General features: G+C 41.3%; 1 protein-coding gene across 3 annotated transcripts in view; it reads left to right on the plus strand.

The window, feature by feature from the left end:
- LOC106578615 (receptor-type tyrosine-protein phosphatase N2) overlaps positions 1-21,023 on the plus strand; it is a 278,389-nt gene that overhangs the window by 76,684 nt on the left and 180,682 nt on the right. For 2 of the 3 annotated variants that reach the window (XR_006760698.1, XM_014157619.2), the window contains exon 2: positions 9,799-9,912. The exons of the other annotated variant lie outside the window; for it this stretch is intronic. Coding sequence is in view for 1 of the 2 variants with exons in the window: in XM_014157619.2 (XP_014013094.2) it covers positions 9,799-9,912 (114 nt within the window). In the remaining variant the exon portion in view is untranslated. The remainder of the gene's footprint in view (positions 1-9,798; positions 9,913-21,023) is intronic. 3 annotated transcript variants of the gene reach the window in all.

The raw sequence follows: 21,023 nt of genomic DNA on the forward strand, positions 1-21,023 counted from the left end.
CAACTCGAACCTTCAGCTCCCTCCACAGATTTTCTATGGGATTAAGGTCTGGAGACTGGCTAGGCCACTCCAGGACCTTAATGTGCTTCTTCTTGAGCCACTCATTTGTTGCCTTGGCCATGTGTTTTGGGACATTGTCATGCTGGAATACCCATCCACGACCCATTTTCAATGCCCTGGCTGAGGGAAGGAGGTTCTCACCCAAGATTTGACGGTACATGGCCCCGTCCATCGTCCCTTTGATGCGGTGAAGTTGTCCTGTCCCCTTAGCAGAAAAACACCCCCAAAGCATAATGTTTCCACCTCCATGTTTGACGGTGGTGATGGTGTTCTTGGGGTCATAGGCAGCATTCCTCCTCCTCCAAACACGGCGAGTTGAGTTGATGCCAAAGAGCTCCATTTTGGTCTCATCTGACCACAACACTTTCACCCAGTTGTCCTCTGAATATTTCAGATGTTCATTGGCAAACTTCAGACGGGCATGTATATGTGCTTTCTTGAGCAGGGGGACCTTGCGGGCGCTGCAGGATTTCAGTCCTTCACGCCGTAGTGTGTTACCAATTGTTTTCTTGGTGACTATGGTCCCAGCTGCCTTGAGATCATTGACAAGATCCTCCCGTGTAGTTCTGGGCTGATTCCTCACCGTTCTTATGATCATTGCAACTCCACGAGGTGAGATCTTTCATGGAGCCCCAGGCCGAGGGAGATTGACAGTTCTTTTGTGTTTCTTCAGTTCGCGAATAATCGCACCAACTGTTGTCACCTTCTCACCAAGCTGCTTGGCGATGGTCTTGTAGCCCATTCCAGCCTTGTGTAGGTCTACAATCTTGTCCCTGACATCCTTGGAGAGCTCTTTGGTCTTGGCCATGGTGGAGAGTTTGGAATCTGATCGATCGATTGCTTCTGTGGACAGGTGTCTTTTATACAGGTAACAAACTGAGATTAGGAGCACTCCCTTTAAGAGTGTACATTTGCATTGATGTCAGAGTGATTAGAGGGACAATAGAGTGCTTAGTACCAAGCAGTTAGAAAGTTTAGTAGGCTACTAATGACCAGCAGCATTATCAGATCTTGGTGAAGCCTAATTACCATGACTAAACGGTCATGGGGAATTTGACTGCCTTCATGACTAGAGACCGCAGGTGTGGCAGTAATGGGGTCACTGCAACAGCTCTTACCATTAAAAATGTTTACTTACAAGCCCTTAAGCAACAATGCAGTTCAAGAAATAGAGTTAAGAAAATATTTACTAAATAAACCAAAGTAAAAAAGGAAATAAAAAGCAGCACAAAAAAAGAATAATAACAAGGCTATAAACAGGGGATACCGGTACCGAGTCAATGTGCGGGGGTAAAAGTTAGTCAAAGTAATTTGTACATGTAGGTAGGGGTAAAGTGACTATGCATAGATAATAAACAGTGAGTAGCAGCAGTGGGGGTAAATAGATGTAAAAAAGGTGAAACCACTGCTGGATTTGTGCAAAATAGATTTGTTGGAAGCTGAGTTTAGTGTCGCTCACCAGTTTCTGCAGACTGAAATTGCCCACTCTGGCTCCAATGAAGACAAATGGACCCCACTTGATATCCTGTAACGATTCTCTGGGACTCTCTCTGCTATGCCGACTGTGATTACTGCACTGAAATATGGAATGACTTTTGGGGTGTCCACAGCTACAAATGTGTTCAGTCAGCACAGAAGAAGCATGTTACACCCGAGGAAAACTCAAGTAATCCAACTGGCATTTGAGGGGGATATTACAAGAAGATTTTGGTGAGAATGGAATGATCAATTACTCAGGAAGTTCCCCAGAGCATCAAGGAGCCTGCAACTCTTTCGAAAAAGGAAAAAAAACAGTCTCTGAAATTTTCAGATTTGTTAAATGTTATACAATCAGATTTTTTTTTTTCCCAGAGCATTTTTTTCCTCCTGGAAAGGAAAGAGAGAATGGCTCGCTTGACACAGCAGCAGGCCCCAGTGAAACAGACACAGGGGCAGGCACGCAGACACTTTCATTACATGAATCATGAGGATAATGTACTGTACCTTACTGTCTGACCAAATCATGGTTTTAGCATCCTAAACATTTTGACATTTTTATTGAGGTAAATGAATGTGCAACCCGCACCGATGCAACCAATGCATTTATTTTACTCCCACAGCTAGTTGTCAAAGGGTCGCAAAATGTGACTAAATGGTCGCAGTCTGGAGACCTGCCTTGTAGGATTTTCACTATTGGCATACTCTCTAACTTTTGTTTTACTTCACTGAAAAAGGCCTCCATTTTCATAATCAACATTAGCCTAGGCCAAGGCTCCTCTCTCACCTTTTCTCTCTCCTTAGCAGCAGGGCAGCCCTGGACAATTTGGCCCGCTACAATTTTACTGATGGGTTTTCATTTATTTTATTGGCCAAAAGACAGCAATTATCGGCTAATGGAAACCCTGTGCCCCAGTGGCTTTCAATAGCCCCCGTACACACACCGTGGCATGTTTTGTCCATTGTGCTGACACAGCGCAGCGGAGATACAAATTTTGCATCAACTTGTCACTCAATCTTTTTTTGCTACACTCTTAGAAAAAATTGTTATAAATAGAACCTTTTCAATCTTTGGAAGAGATTAAATAACCCTTTTCGAAAGGTTCTATATATAAACCCAGTGCATGCAAATAATCTTGAGGGTTAAAGCCCGACCCCAGAGTGTAGTGAGGATTTTAGAAATCAACAGCTAACAAAGCTAAACCACTCACATCAAACTCTGAAATGACAGCTAACATACACTTTTCATTTGTTTTAGCTATTTTCCATTGACATTTATATCCATATTAATGATGCTGCTATATGATTTTGCCTGGTCAGAAAAATGGCTAGCTGATGTCCAACACCGTTAGCCCTCTATGCCAAGGGAATGATCAAATTCATATTTTGCAACACTGTTGCCAATGCCTGAGTGGCAAACAGCAAGGTTCATACAAACCTGTGCTGTTGCAAACTAAATGCTAGCTAGAAGCAAGAGGAAATAATATGTTTAATAAAAGCATTCACTCATAGTTAAAACAAATGTTATTTATATAACCTTTTGGTTAATTCAAAATCTAACTGCCATTACGATTCAAAAACCAACTGCCAATCCATTCCAGCATGATGACGCAAGAGGAAAGTGGTTGAACCAACTTGCAAGTAGCCTACCAATAAGAACGTTATTTTTCAATCTATTAAGGTAAGCAAAGTTTCTTATTTAATTCAAATATATGAAGCTAAAGTCATATGATAAACTGTAGGCTAGATAAATAAAGTTGAAACTTTATTAGAATTTGGGCATGTTTGTAAGCTAGCTAGCTAGCTAACTTAGCTAGCTAAACAGAAGAAGCAAGGCTATGTTAACTCATCACTTTACAAGCTAGCCAGATAATTATTTCAAATAAACTTTTTTTATTATTATGGTATATACCAAATAGAGCTACGGACCCAGCCTGACATTGGCAATTAGGTAATTGTTTATTTTATTTCAGTATTTGTGTGAAGTCAATTGAGGGTACTACCCTATTTTTCATGAAGCCATTAGAAGACTTTTGCTGACGGGGATTATTTATAATAAATTATGTATAATAAGTCTGGGTGAATCAATAGCCTAGTTAATCCTTACAGTTGGGAGTTGGAGTCAATATCATCGTAAAATATGTCCATGGTGTTAAATACAGTTTGTGATCAAACTTAAAATGTATAAGTTAATGGTTCGCATTACGGGATGTCAAGGTCATATTTTTCCATATTCTGTTCCAGTTAAAGGGTTCTTCAGATTCAATTAGATAGGTGGACCATCCTTTTTTAATAGCTAGCTCAGAATATGAGCTTTCCAAAAGTTGTTTATATATTATAGAGATCAGTCCTTTTGGGAGCCCAGATAAATCCCATCATTGGATTGTTCGGTATTTGGGTTTCCCAATTAGTTATAAATATAGACGCAAATATTTTCCTGGTAATGTGTATGTGTCTTTTAAATCTTGGAGTGTTCTCAAATCAAATCATGTTTGATTTGAGAAATGCTTACTCACCCACCCTTAAAACCTCTTCAGCGTCTCATCCCGTCACCGGGATCAAAATCCAGCGAAAAATCATATCGCCAATTAGCATTAAAAAAAAATCATAATTAAAAAAATGTATAGATACACCTCTCCTGAATCGACCCACGTCGTCCGATTTCAAAAAGGTTTTACAGGAAAAGCAAATCATTAGATTATATTAGATGAGTCCATCGTAAAAAGCAGCTTCATAGCCATTTTCCAACCAACCACTTGCATCACATATAATCAAAAAACAGCTAAATGCAGCACTAACCTTTTACAAACTTCATCAGATGGCACCCCTAGGACATCATGTTATACAATGCATGCATTCTTTTGTTCAATAAAGGTCATATTTATATATAAAAACAGCATTTTACATCTCTGTCTGAGGTTGACTACATAATTTCCCCTCAAAAGCGTCCCGGTAAACAATGCTACATTTCCCTAAATTACTATCCTATAACGATTTTTTTAATTTATATTGTCAATCTAACATTTATAGATGAATATCTCTTGAGAACACCTGTCATACCAGATTTTAAATTAACTTTACTGGGTAATCACACTTTGCGATAAAAGGAGATGCGATACTCAGAAAATTAGCTAATATACAGAGCTCGGCGCCATCTTGGAATCAATCGCATGGTTAATGGTTAATCTCATCTTGTATAATATTGTCAATAATCGCCTACCTTTAGTTGTCTTCATCAGAAAGCATCCCAGGTCCACAACAGATGTATTTTCGGTCAAAAAGTCCATACTTCACGTTCCATTAGCCTGATGTTGGTAGCGCGTCCTATGGCTCTCTCCAAGCGCAGGGCTGAAGTTCCGAATAAAATGCAATGCTCCCGCATGTAGGTTCGTTCAAACATGTCAAACGTTGTAAACATACATCTTCAGGGCCTGTAACACCAAGAGAGCCAATAAGATTCGAGGGGGATGATGTCATGGCCTTTAAAACCGTATCCAAAGGTGGGGGCAGACATGGCCGCCGGCGTCATAATGGTGATGGCCCATCCCCTGTGACCAATTTCAAACTCGTGTCATTCACTGAGTTTTGACTCTATAAGGCTCAAACCACTGTGAAAGGACTGGCGACATCTAGTGGAAGCAATAGGAAGTGCTCACTGAACCATTGTTAACGGTGTGATTAATAAGGAAAGATGAGAAGTCGAGTCCACAATTCAGAATTCCACTTCCTGTTTCAATCGGTCTCGGGGTTTTGACTGCCATTTGAGTTCTGTTATACTCACAGACACCATTCAAACAGTTTTAGAAACTTTAGAGTGTTTTCTATCCATATATAATAAGTATATGCATGCCCTAGCTTCTGAGTTTGATTAGTAGGCCGTTGAAAATGGGAACGATTTTTTTTCAAAATGCGCTGTGGCGCCCCCTATCCTACGGTATCCTCAATTAATCAACAATGCAGTTCAGGAAAGAGTTAAGAAAATATTTACTAAATAAACTAAAGTAAAAAATAATAAAAAGTAACACAATAAAATAACAACAACGAGGCTATATACAGGGGGTACTAGTAACGAGTCAATGTACAGGGGTACAGGTAGTCAAGGTAATTTGTACATGTATGTATGGGTAAAGTGATAATGCATAGATAATAGACAGAGCGTAGCAGCAGTGAAAACAAATGGTGGGGGGGGGGGGGGGGTCAATTTAAATACTCCAGGTGGCCATTTGATTTACTTGTTCGGTCTTATGGCTTGGGGGTAGATGCTGTTAAGAAGCCTTTTGGTGAAATATTGGTATGGGCATGCCATTTTGATTCCCAGTTACACAGTTGTTCAATTTTGCTCCAAATAGAAATGATGTGAGCAATAATAGGATCAAAACGTAGTTTACATTGTTTAAGGGATATATCAGTGAAGACCACCTCTACCAGGGCAATAGGAGACACCAGATTTCTCACTATAGTCAGCCAGGTGTCGGAAGAATCATGTCTAAACCAATTTAGGATGGGAAGAAATTAAAGTGCCTAGAAATACAATTTAAAGTTTGGTACAGATAGTCCTCCTACGTCTTTCCCTCTTTGCAAGTTTATTAATTTTATCTGGGCTCACTTACCTTGCCACATACATTTTGAAACCACGCTAACCAAATAGCCAGACGAGGGAGACAACGGAAGCATTAAACTACAGAAATTCAGCCATGGCAATATATTCATTTTGACAAGATATTCTTCCGGTTAATGCACCTGGGGTATTAGTCCATCTACTGAGTTCAAATTGAATTGATTTGAGCATTCTGTTAAAGTTTCTGGCAATGGTTTTATCAAAGGAATGACATATTTCTATTTTCAAATATAAAAAATGGGAAACAATTGGGATTACATAAGTAGAGATGGAGTCCTCCATCGGGGTCTCGAGAGGCAGTAGGGCAGATTTGGTTAGATTTATTTTATAACTTGAGATAGACAAATTCAGCTCTATGAACCTCTCTGGGCTAGGTGGGACGTTAGCGTCCCACTTTATTCAACAGCCAGTGGAATCACGTGGCGCCGAAATACAAATTCCTCAAAAATGCTATAACTTCAATTTCTCAAACATATGACTATTTTACACCATTTGAAAGATAAGACTCTCGTTAATCCAACCACGTTGTCCGATTTCAAAAAGGCTTTACAGCGAAAGCAAAACATTAGATTATGTCAGGAGAGTACCCAGACAAAAATAATCACACAGCCATTTTCAAAGCTAGCATATATGTCACAAAAACCAAAACTACAGCTAAATGCAGCACTAACCTTTGATGATCTTCATCAGATGACACTCCTAGGACATTATGTTATACAATACATGCATGTTTTGTTCAATCAAGTTCATATTCATATCAAAAACCTGCTTTTTACATTAGCATGTGATGTTCAGAACTAGCATACCCACCGAAAACTTCCGGTGAATTTACTAAATTACTCATGATAAACGTTGACAAAATACATAACAGTTATTTTAAGAATTATACATACAGAACTCCTTTATGCAAATACTGTGTCAGATTTTAAAATAGCTTTTCGGCGAAAGCACATTTTGCAATATTCTGAGTACATAGCTCAGCCATCACGGCTAGCTAATTTGACACCCACCAAGTTTGGGGCAACCTAAACTCAGAATTACTATTAGAAAAATTGGATTACCTTTGCTGTTCTTTGTCAGAATGCACTCCCAGGACTTCTACTTCAACAACAAATGTTGTTTTGGTTCCAAATAATCAATAGTTACATCCAAATACCTCCATTTTGTTCATGTGTTCAAATCAAATCAAATTTATTTATATAGCCCTTCTTACATCAGCTGATATCTCAAAGTGCTGTACAGAAACCCAGCCTAAAACCCCAAACAGCAAGCAATGCAGGTGTAGAAGCACGGTGGCTAGGAAAAACTTCAGGTCACTATCCGAAGGGTAACGCGCGAGCGCATTTCGTGACAAAAAAATTCAAAATATTCCTTTATCGTACTTAGAAGCATGTCAAACGCTGTTTAAAATAAAAAAAAATCTATTTTTCTCGTAAAATAGCGATAATATTCCAACCGGACAACGTTGTATTCATTCAAAGAGTGAAAGAAAAAAAATGGTGAGGTCTCGTGAATGCGCACTGTCCCCAGCCAGTCCACTTACAAACTCTGCTGCTGTACTTTGCCCAGAGACAGGAGACGCGTCATTCCGCTTTCTGAACGCTTTAGAGAGCCAATGGAAGCCTTAGAAAGTGTCACGTAACAGCACAGATGCTGTAATTTCGATAGAGATGCAACAGAAGGACTACAAATTGTCAGACAGGCCACTTCCTGCATGGAATCTTCTCAGGTTTTTGCCTGCCATATAAGTTCTGTTATACTCACAGACACCATTCAAACAGTTTTAAAAACTTTAGAGTGTTTTCTATCCAAATCTACTAATTATATGCATATTCTCATTTCTGGGCAAGAGTAGTAACCAGTTTAAATCGGGTACGTTTTTTATCCGGCCGTGAAAATACTGCCCCCTAGCCCAGACAGGTTAAGAGCTTTTGGGAGGAATTGAGATACATTGTCGAGATAAAGTAAGAAGTCGTCGGTGTAATGAGATGACATGATCCGTAGAATTGAGGGATATTGTCGTAATTTCTTTTGATTGTCAAATTGCCCGAGCCATCGGCTTCATAGACAATAAAAATAGCAGAGGTGAGATGGGATCACCCCGCCTGCTACTTCTAGTTATTCTGAATGGAACAGAGCAGCTATTGCCTGTTATTACTATGGCTGAGGGGTTGGCATATAGTATTTTAATCATATTAATGAAATTGTGTAAATAGCCCATCCAACTACCTGATCCCCATATTGTTATTTTTTTGTTTTTTGCTCCTTTGCACCCCAGTATCTCTACTTGCACATTCATCTTCTGCACATCTATCACTCCAGTGTTTAATTGCTAAATTGTAATTACTTTGCCACTACGGCCCACTACGGCCTTACCTCCCTAATCTTACCTCATTTGCACACACTGTATATAGATTTTTTCTATTGTGTTATTGACTGTACGTTTGCTTATTCCATGTGTTGTTGTTTGTGTCGCACTGCTTTGCTTTATCTTGGCCAGGTTGCAGTTGTAAATGAGAACTTGTTCTCAACTGGCCTACCTGGTTAAATATAGGTGAATTTTGTATTTTTTTTTTAAATGACCAAGAACCCGATGGTTACGTTGACAGTGCTCTAGAGTTCCTCTGTGGAGATGGGAGAACCTTCCAGAAGGACAACCATCTCTGCAGGACTCCATCAATCAGGCCTTTATGGTAGAGTGGCCAGACGGAAGCCACTCCTCAGTAAAAGGCACATGACAACCCGCTTGGAGTTTGCCAAAAGACACCTAAAGACTCTCAGACCATGGGAAACAAGATTCTCTGGTCTGATGAAACCAAGATTGAACTTTTTGACCTGAATGCAAAGTGTCATGTTTGATGGAAACCTGGCACCATCCCTATGGTGAAGCACGGTGGTGGCAGCATCATACTGTGTGGATGTTTTTCAGTGGCAGGGACTGGAAGACTAGTCAGGATCGAGGCAAAGATGAACAGAGCAAAGTACAGAGAGATCCTTGATGAAAACCTGCTCCAGAGCGCTCATGACCTCAGATTGGAGTGAAGGTTCACCTTCCAACAGGACAACGACCCTAAGCACACAGCCAAGACAAAGCAGGAGTGGCTTCAGGACAAGTCTCTGAATGTCCTTGAGGGCCCAGCCAGAGCCCGGTCTTGAACCTGATCTCTGGAGAGACCTGAAAATAGCTCTGCAGCAATGCTCCTCATCCAATCTGACAGAGCTTGACAGGATCTGCAGAGAGGAATACGATAAACTCCCCAAATACAGGTGTACCAAGCTTGTAGCATCATACTCAAGAAGGCTTGAGGCTGTAATCACTGGCAAAGGTGCTTCAACAAAGTACTGAGTAAAGGGTCTGAATACTTAATGTAAATGTGATATTTAAAAAATATATATATTTCGCATACATTTGCAAACATTTCTAAATACCTGTTTTTGCTTTGTCATTATGGGGTATTGTGTTTAGATTGATTAGGAATATAAACTATTTCATCATTTTTAGAATAAGGCTGTAGCGTAACAAAATGTGGACAAAATCAAGGGGTCTGAATACTTTCCGAATGCGCTGTATATAACAGACATACTGGCCATTGCTGGTACATGATCTGTTTGTTGACAGTGTATGTGTGTGTGTTCTCTCATAGACAGAGTGTTTGGAAGGTGTCTGGAGTTACCCAGTGCAGATCTATACACCTATGATGAGTCAGCCTCTGCTCTACAGCGCCTCAGGACTCTTCTCCAGAAACTGTCCCACAGAGGTACTTACTGTCTGTCTGTCTCTCTGCTTGCCTGCTTGTCTTTCTGTCTGGCTCTCTGTCCCTGTACAGATGTGTGTGTATGTCTGATTGGTCAGTCTGTCCTGTCGACATTATAAAACAGATTCAGCTCTTATGTGAAAGCAAGCCAAACGGTCGGATTACACATTTGGCCCAGAGGTAAAGGACAGGTAATTTGCCTCATACAGGCCATTGTGCCCTGATCATATAACGGCAATAGGAATCTAATTGACTCGGACGATTGCTGGACATTTAGTGCTTATTTTGTGGATGAGTGACTATGCTGCATGCGGCGTAATTGCGTTAGATTGCCTCTCCTGCTCAATGAATGAGAGCACAGCAACTAATGTGCTTGTTAAACAGGGTAGCTACAGGAGAACAGGACACAAAACAGGCCCAAAGATGTCCTCAAACAACAGGAGAGAGAACACAGTTGGAAAATATTGTTTGTGCAGGGACGCCATTTTTATTCTCCAGTATTTACCCCCCAAAAATGAAACGTTAATTAGCTGCTAATGTGGCTATCATAAAGATCTACAAATGCCATGATGATCTGGACGAGACTGATGAATCGAGGCAAAGGTAAGAATCTCTGGATTAACCATCTAATGTCAGCTAAATGTAGTAATGAATAAATTGGCCAAATGTCTTTAAATGGACAATTCTGTGAACTGCTTTGTGCAAGTTTTAAATTGACACAATACCTGTTAGCAAAGGTGTCAGCTAGAGATGACGTGCAGGAGCTTGCAGGGATTTGTAGTTTTGCATGATGTCTACTTTGACGCTAATTAGCATTTTGAAATCTGAGAGTAAATAGAGCCAAATATATTATATTGATTAAAGATTTACATGGTTATCAAAACGTCTCTCCAGGGTAAACCTACACGAAACACAGCCCTTATTTGAAGTGTTTCCAAAATCCCCTATGGGACAAATGAATGGTGGAAAAACAATTGGAACCATTTCCCTGTTTGACCATTACCCTGTTTTATGGGCTTTATAACACCTCCACTGTGGGGCTCTATATTAGAGATCTGCACGCAGCTTTTCATGCCGCACCCATTGGCTTTCTGTCCGATTCCCACCCGCTACCACAACAACTGGTTGCCAGACTCCCACCCGCTACCACAACAACTGGTTGCCAGACTCCTACCCTCTACCACAACAACTGGTTGCCAGACTCCCACCCTCTACCACAACAACTGGTTGCCAGACTCCCACCCGCTACCACAACAACTGGTTGCCAGACTCCCACCCGCTACCACAACAACTGGTTGCCAGACTCCCACCCGCTACCACAACAACTGGTTGCCAGACTCCCACCCTCTACCACAACAACTGGTTGCCAGACTCCCACCCTCTACCACAACAACTGGTTGCCAGACTCCCACCCGCTACTACAACAACTGGTTGCCAGACTCCCACCCTCTACCACAACAACTGGTTGCCAGACTCCCACCCTCTACCACAACAACTGGTTGCCAGACTCCCACCCGCTACCACAACAACTGGTTGCCAGACTCCCACCCTCTACCACAACAACTGGTTGCCAGACTCCCACCCTCTACCACAACAACTGGTTGCCAGACTCCCACTCGCTACCACAACAACTGGTCCCAAACCTAATGTTATTTTAGGCAGTTCACTTGCCAGCAATGGTCACAGCAATTTTGAGCCCTGTATGCAATATCAAATGTGCAAAAATAACTTAAGAAATAGGTTAAATTACAAGAGATTCTCATATAGCTCATTATATTAGCATATCTGTATTACTGGGCTATATCAGCCAATAGGCTAGATGTAGTTTGAAGAGAGCAGAGTTGGAGAGACTTGCACTTTCTCTTGAGTTATTTTTATAGCCTACCTTTTAGAACTGGGAAGATTTTCAGACAGAGAAATATGTGGGCGATCAATATTTATTTCTAGGCAATGAAGTAAACTATAGCCTAATCATAGGAAATACATTTCCTTGGAAAGAGAACTGCCCCGTGCTTCTCCGCCAATGCATAGGCTATAGCCTACTCTATTTCATTGAGACCACACGCACACCTGATCTCGCAGGAATGGCTACTGAATTGAAGCAGCAAGAATGATGACAGCGGCACTTGCTACGTTTTGCATGTATGATATAGCGTGTGTTTTAGGAGGACGATTTGCAGGCAGAGACAAATAAATGGGTAATCAATACTTATTGAAAATGAAAAGGTGCAATGCTCACTCACCATAGTAGCCTAGTATGCTGACTAGCCCGGGCACGTGCGCGATCAGGACATGCAGGTTGAAATATCAAAACGAACTCTGAATCAACTATATTAATTTTTCGACAGGTTGAAACACATGAAACATTCATGGACATTTAGCTAGCTAGCTTGCTGTTGGTAGCTAATTTGTCCTGGGATATAAATATTGGGTTGTTTTTTTCTGGATCTTTGTAGATTTATGATCCATTTTGAGTTACACAAAATCGTGTGTTCTCTACTCAAACAATTACAGTTTTTGACAATTGCTTACACATGATTTCTGAAACTATGGCTCATTTTCTCTAAACTCTACACACAAAACCCCAAAACATACACACAGCATGCAAAACGTCACAAATCTCTTGCAAAACCAAACACTTCATTCAAAACTATTTTAACTCCTCAAAATTGTTTTTGCATCAAAACTCTACACACAAACCATCAAATGATTAGCTCTTATACACGGATGTGACAAATGTAAAACTATCTTGTGTCTTTTGCATTTTCAGTGTGCAGCGGAGTCCACGGCAGTTTGTCGTAGCACTCACATGTGCATGTATGTGCACAAATATATACAGTATGTATGCATATAAGTATATATTTACACTATAAACAGAAATGCAAGGGGGGATAAAATGTATTTGTTTCGCAAAACATTGTATTTTCATCCAGATTTCGGGATGAACAATAACAGAGAAAACAAATACAGTAGAAGATAAACAAATATGCTCGTTACTATTAAAGAAAAAAACAATTAGGGTGCATCCTGTCTCCTATTTGGGTCTGGCCACAGCACCTCCTCAACATCACAAGCGATGTTCTCTCTGGCTAAACAGCGGGGGAAGTAGCATCTGGAGTGGCATATCCAGCCCTGGCATGCCCCCTCGTCTATGTCACCACAGGCCTCCTCCATCGCCTGGAGAAGGGGTATATGTTGGTGGGGTTGGCAATTGTATACCTTCTAACGCCACGCTGAAAATAACTCTTCTATTGGGTTTAGAAATGGAGAGTATAGTGACAGGTTGAGCATCAAAACTTGCGGATGGTCAATAAACCAATTGCAGACCAGAGCAGCCCGGTGTAAATTTACGTTGTCCTGCCCCGTCCTTTACGCTGCTGCTACTCTCTGGTGTTATCTTAAATTTAACTAGGCAAGTCAGTTAAGAACATATTCTTACTTACAATGACAGCCTACCAGGGAAAAGTGGGTTAACTGCCTTGTTCAGGGGAAGAACGACTGATTTTTACCTTGTCAGCTCAGTGATTCAATCCAGCAAACTTTCAGTTACTGCCCTAACGCTCTAACCACTAGGCTACCTGCCGCCCCAAAATTATCTATGCATAGTCACTTTAATAACTCTACCTACATGTACAGATTACCTCAATTACCTCGACTAAACGGTGCCCCTGCACATTGACTCTGTACCAGTACCCCTTGTATATAGCCTCGCTATTGTTATTTTACTTCTGCTCTTTAATTATTTGTTACTTGTATTTATTTATTTTTTTGCTATTTTTCTTTAAACTGTATTGTTGATTAAGGGCTTGTAAGTAAGCATTTCACTGTGAGGTCTACAACTGTTGTATGCGGCACATGTGACAAATAAAATTTGATTTGATATATATTTAAATTGTAAGAATTATTTTATGCAAAAAATATATAAACTTTGTTAAGAGTTTGTGTATTTTCCAGTAGGTGACTGGGAAGTTCTTGTTTAATTTTCAAGAACTTGCTGTAAATAGTTATTTTTAATTGTGAATTAAAGAATTGTGAAATTCACAGTAACTTGTGACTGATTTCTGTCATGTTCACTGACCTGATAGTGTGGAAGGAAGGTCAGTTTGCTGCTGACCTCAAGGATGAGGCCAGGTGAGGGGAAAACCTAGTCAGTTGTACAACTGAATGTATTCAACTGAAATGTGTTTTCTGCATTTAACCCAACCCCTCCTTATCAGAGAGGTGTGGAGGGCTGCCATAATCGACAACCATGTTTTCGGCAACCGGCAAACAGTGGGTTAACTGCCTTGCTCAGGGGCAGAATGACAGATTTTTTACCTTGTCAGCTCGGGGATTCAATCCAACAACCTTTCAGTTACTGACCCAACCCTCTAACCACTAGGCTATCTGCTGGGTGTGAGGCTGGGTCCCAAGTGTGCTCACCACAAAGAATGCCTAATTGTTGTCACTTAATGTTATATGCTTTCTTGTAATCAGAAAAGTTAATTGAAGGTACAATGAGCTACTGGCAGCTAGTTGCAAGTATGTTGCTGTGCTTTCAAAGATAACTTACTGAGTTAAGTTGCCAGTTAAGCTGCCAGTATGTTACTGGTAGTTATTTGCATGTGACTCTGACGCTCGTCGGATGTGGCAGGGCTTGCAAACTATCACAGATTACAAAGGGAAACCAAGCCGCGAGCTGCCCAGTGACACGAGCCTACCAGACGAGCTAAATTCCTTCTATGCTCGCTTCGAGGCAAGCAACACTGAACCATGTATGAGAGCACCAGGTGTTCCTGATGACTGTGTGATCACGCTCTCCATTGTCCGATGTGGGTATGACTTTTAAACAGCTTAACAGATGGATTACCCAGACGTGTACTCAGAGCATGCGTTGACTAGCTGGAAAATGTCTTTACTGACATTTTCAACCTCTCCCTGATAGGGCTGCTATGGTGACCATATTACTGCCACATCGGCAGGTCATATCCGTTTAGTAACGGTAACTAGGCTTCTCCAAGCTCTGATGCTGCTGATTAGCATTAGTAGTCTACCGAACTTGCTAACTGCCTGGTATTCAGCACTCTTTTGTCCCTCTAATCACTCTGACATTGATGCAAATGTTTTCGATAATCAAATCAAACCCTTCATAAGAGCCCATGAGCTCGTGTTGCGCAACATTTCTATAGGCTATGCTGGTGAGAAAACAGAGTTTTGATGGCCTCTATTAAAAAGAGGAGGATGCCATCAGCTTTCTATAGGCTAGGCCTACTATATTTATGTATCAACTTTCCTAGAATTAAGCACATTGCTTTGCTTTAAAACAGGAGTATAGCCTACCTGGCTGGCATGGAAATGAACCATGGGAAATAAAATAAAAACAGTTTGGCTATTATGAGCTCTATACAACCATCACAGCTGTAAAGAACCCTTCCTGATATGCAAAAAAAAATACTGTTAGAAAAAATACAGTTACAGTTAGATTTCTAGAATTGTTTGCTTGAATATCAGTGTTTTTGCATGTACCTATGCTACACAAAGATAAACAACTTGTTATTATTATTATTATTTTTGTAATTTTTTTTTTACTAATACAATCTGTTAGTTGGACTTATTGCACCTGATTCTGAACTGGTTGTTCCAGTTTAGATGCTTTAGGTAGTCTAATTTATACATTTTTCTATGGTCACCAGTGTCCAGCATACGCTGGTGACCATTGTCCAAAACACAACGAGGACTGGTGACCAACGAAAACACAATGTAGGCTGGTGACCAACAAAAACACAATGAAGGCTGGTCTCCAACAAAAACACAATGAAGGCTGGTCTCCAACAAAAACACAATGAAGGCTGGTCTATGCTGTTTTTTCAGCGGAGTATCTCTGTCTCTGTCTCTCTCTCTATTTAATGTTGTTCTGCTGTCTGTCACGGTGGCAGACGAAATCGACCAATCGTTTGATGCCTCCAGCCAAGACCAGACATCTGAAGCTTTTTAATTGACACAGTGTAATAGCACAAATGGATTCACTAGGCTAATTAGTTCATGTGCTCTAGCGGCAGTGTATCCAATGGAACTAAAAAAAGAAAAGTGTTAGACAGTTGATTGTATGGCTCAGTTTAGTTTTAACATTAGGTTTTTGACCAGTGCATTACCAAAGTAAGTATATGCTTTAATTCATGACTTTAAAAAAAAATCATCAAATTAGATTATACACTGCTCAAAAAAATATAGGGAACACTTAAACAACACAATGTAACTCCAAGTCAATCACATTTCTGTGAAATTAAACTGTCCACTTAGGAAGCAACACTGATTGACAATAAATTTCACATGCTGTTGTGCAAATGGAATAGACAACAGGTGGAAATTATAGGCAATTAGCAAGACACCCCCAATAAAGGAGTGGTTCTGCAGGTGGGGACCACAGACCACTTCTCAGTTCCAATGCTTCCTGGCTGATGTTTTGGACACTTTTGAATGCTGGCGGTGCTTTCACTCTAGTGGTAGCATGAGACGGAGTCTACAACCCACGCAAGTGGCTCAGGTAGTGCAGCTCATCCAGGATGGCACATCAATGCGAGCTGTGGCAAGAAGGTTTGCTGTGTCTGTCAGCGTAGTGTCCAGAGCATGGAGGCGCTACCAGGAGACAAGCCAGTACATCAGGAGACGTGGAGGAGGCCGTAGGAGGGGAACAACCCAGCAGCAGGACCGCTACCTCCGCCTTTGTGCAAGGAGGAGCAGGAGAAGCACTGCCAGAGCCCTGCAAAATGACCTCCAGCAGGCCACAAATGTGCATGTGTCTGCTCAAACGGTCAGAAACAGACTCCATGAGGGTGGTATGAGGGCCCGACGTCCACAGGTGGGGGTTGTGCTTACAGCCCAACACCGTGCAGGACGTTTGGCATTTGCCAGAGAACACCAAGATTGGCAAATTCGCCACTGGCGCCCTGTGCTCTTCACAGATGAAAGCAGTTTCACACTGAGCATGTGACAGACATGACAGAGTCTGGAGACGCCGTGGAGAATGTTCTGCTGCCTGCAACATCCTCCAGCATGACCGGTTTGGCGGTGGGTCAGTCATGGTGTGGGGTGGCATTTTTTGGGGGGCCGCACAGCCCTCCATGTGCTCGCCAGAGATAGCCTGACTGCCATTAGGTACCGAGATGAGATCCTCAGACCCCTTGTGAGATCATATGCTGGTGCGGTAGGCCCTGGGTTCCTCCTAATGCAAGACAATGCTAGACCTCATGTGGCTGGAGTGTGTCAGCAGTTCCTGCAAGAGGAAGGCATTGATGCTATGGACTGGCCCGCCCGTTCCCCAGACCTGAATCCAATTGAGCACATCTGGGACAGCATGTCTCGCTCCATCCACCAAATCCACGTTGCACCACAGACTGTCCAGGAGTTGGCGGATGCTTTAGTCCAGGTCTGGGAGGAGATCCCTCAGGAGACCATCCGCCACCTCATCAGGAGCATGCCCAGGCATTGTAGGGAGGTCATACAGGCACATGGAGGCCACACATACTACTGAGCCTCATTTTGACTTGTTTTAAGGACATTACATCAAAGTTGGATCAGCCTGTAGTGTGGTTTTCCACTTTAATTTTGAGTGTGACTCCAAATCCAGACCTCCATGGGTTGATAAATTGGATTTCCATTGATTATTTTTGCGTGATTTTGTTGTCAGCACATTCAACTATGTAAAGAAAAAAGTATTTAATAAGATTATTTATTTCATTCAGATCTAGGATGTGTTGTTTAAGTATTCCCTTTATTTTTTTGAGCAGTATATATGTAATTCCAGATCTCATTTATATTCATGCAGTATATATAACATCCAATATCATTATCCTCAGTTGTATTCTGGCTACAAGACTATCCGAAACATCTGCAACTACAGGCTGTCTCAGCCAGAGGGCAGCAGATACCTTCAGCACAAACCGTGACCACAAAGCACAAACCTCTCCCAGGTAATTGGCTTTACAGGCCACTTTAAGCTTAATCTTTTATAACAGACGTAAACGAGTGTTGAAAACCATAAAAAAATAAGCGGGCATCCATAGGAAATTATAAACGGAGAAATGAATACTAGGCACAGCATGAGACCACAGCATTTAATCAAAGAGTGCGTCAGTTTGTTCCAGCTCTATTTCCAGGTGTTAATATCTCTGAAATGTCGTCCTCCCTCCATCACACACTTTTGCGGGCGCTGCTCAGTCTTGAGCTCCGGTTAAACCCGGCACAGTTTTGCTTGTGTCTCGTAGAACCATATCTAAAGACTGTGGTCTTATCTTTTAAAAAAATCACTACACTGTCTATGCTTCAATGTGTTTTATATCTTATCAGCTTTATCCCTATTGAAGTGTCTGTCATCGTTGAGACGTTCCCCTGTTGAAGAGCAGACAGGGTGATTGAGACTATTGCACTGTAACCTAAATGGAGGAGAAGAAAAGAGGAACATCAATTGCATCGATTTGCAATTCTCTTTATCTTGCATCTGAGTTGCTGTAGAAGAAATCATACAATCTGGGCTCTGCGCACAACATCCAATGTCATTAGATCAATAGCAATTGACCCGACACAAAAGGGGTTTCTCTTGTTTTTCGTGTCCCTTGCTTTATTTGGCCGTATCCCTACTGGGAGGGAGCATTATCGGCTATTACATTTTCCACACGCCGCCTCCGAGTGCAAGAGACTGTCATCCACTGCAAATGACTTTAAATGAGCCTGTACCGATGGGTTTATGTGCGAAGGCGACTTTGGGATTCATAGCGTGCAAACACAGTGTGTCCACACATCATATAGCGAAGCTTTCAAGGCGTCTGTCTTATTTGTTTTAGCATCAGGCTTTTGATAGCATTGTATAACATTGCGCACATGCGTGTGTGTGTGTGACATGCAAATTATCTCTTGATAATTTGGTATTTTCATTGGATTATGCCACATTTCGTGCAAGGGAACCTATACCAGATGCGAATGCATTTCTTCACCTGATTTCAAGAGTATTTTCTTATGTCAATATCTATCTCTGTCTCGACACCCTCACTGACTACCTTTTCCCCTCACTTTATTTAGACAGTTGTAAAACAATAAGGGGGGACTGGCAGATGGAAGAAAAGACACAGGCATTGAAGCCTGGTCTTCAGTGGGGAGAAGCATATATTAGGTCAGAACCATGGAGCTTTACCACTACACCACAGGTTCTGCTCTCTCTGTCTACCTAGGCTATCTGTAATAAGGACCAGGCTCCCTGCTCTACAGTAGGTTGACCCTTTGCCATCACCCTTGATCCATGTGCAAAGCAGAGGGAATCCTCATTCCTCACTCCCTCTCAAGACAAGTGAAGTAAGATAATTAATTGTGACATTTGCATCCGTGCTATCGCTATGATCAACTAGCCAGTCAGGCAGGTGCAATGACCACAAACAGACATTGGGTCATTTCAGCACTACTGATCTTCCTCTACACAGGTTCTATATGTACTCATTGGTGGCTGTGTGTCTTTGCGTTGAGGTGTATCTTCCAGAACAACAAAACATACAATCAGACCTGGTTTTAAAATACTATTTTAACTCTTTCAAATTCTGTTATAATTTGCTTTAGCCTGCCTGTAGTTCCAGATGGGTGGGTTTCACCGTTTTGTGATTATACTATTGATTCCATTGCGCCAGGCAAGCTCAATTAAACCCAACAAAATTATTTGAAATGACTTCAAATAGAATTTGAACACAGGTCTGCATACAATATGTAATTTCTCACCCACACTCTGTTATAATTACATTATATATGGTTTGCTGTCTTAGATGTGCATAGTGCATGCTTATTCACACAGACTCACAAATGTAAGCTGTTATGTAAGCTATTTTGAAGAGCTTTCTATAGCTAAGCTAATGATTCCAGCTGTATTTGGTGTTGAAGATCTCAGATCTAGTACTACTTTTGGAACATGTAGGCGTATTTACTTCCTCTATGACACAGTATGTGAAAATGGAACTCTTAGGTAAAAAATTGGAGTATTATTGTTGAACAACTTGTGAGTCATGTGTGGGTTGAACATTTCTTAGTCCACAGTTGATTTGAGCCAACGCATAGGTTTCTGTAAATGGGAATGTCAACTGCTGAAACAGTGTTCTGACGAGTGGAATATTTCCCCAGAATGTTTGACTTATAAATTGTATTTCTTTGTATCTGAACAGTTGTTCTGAATTTCTCAACATACTGCTTAGTGTAAAACCTTATATAAATATTTCCCAGAGTGCCATGCTTTAACGAGTGAATTGTAGAGTTACCATCCATAACTGTATTTGTTAGTGACAGACAACTGGTTGTTGCATTCATGCAACAAGAGCAACAGAGGACATGGCTGCTGTTTTATGGTCTCATAGTGAATGTGGTATTTGAGTAACTTATTTGGTACATAATATTTCTGCCACCTTCTCTTATGACCGAAAAGAGCTTCTGCATATCAAGGACAGCAATCACTCACCTCATACTGGAAGAAAATGTATTCATTAATGAGTCGGATGCGAAGGACTTACTACAGACACCCAATGAGGTCTTCATCCCCATAATTCGCAGGAGAAAGAGACAGAGATATCGGGGACGTAGGTCGGGGTGCCTTGTAAGGATCCGACGGCGAGTGGGTAATCTGCTTTTACTATCAGTCCTGTTAGCCAACGTACAATCATTGGATAACAAAATAGACAAACTATGCTCACGTTTATCCTACCAATGGGACATTAAAAACTGTAATATCTTATGTTTCAACGAGTCGTGGCTGAACGACGACATAAATAAAATACAGCTGGTGGGTTTTACGCTGCATCGACAAGATAGAACAGCCGCCTCCGGTAAGACATGGGGTGGTGGTCTGTGTATATTTGTAAACAACAGCTGGTGCACGAAATCTAATAGTAAGGAAGTCTCAAGGTTTTTGCTTGCCTGAGGTAGAGTATATCACGATAAGCTGTAGACCACACTATTTACCGAGATCATTTTCATCTATATTCTTCAAAGCTGTCTATTTACCACCACAAACCGATGCTGGCACTAAGACCACACTCAATGAGCTGTATACGGCCATAACCAAACAGGAAAACACTATTCCAGAGGCGGCACTCCTAGTGGCCAGGGAC

Source organism: Salmo salar, chromosome ssa19, assembly GCF_905237065.1.
Source record: "Salmo salar chromosome ssa19, Ssal_v3.1, whole genome shotgun sequence".
Taxonomy (NCBI): Eukaryota; Metazoa; Chordata; class Actinopteri; order Salmoniformes; family Salmonidae; genus Salmo; species Salmo salar.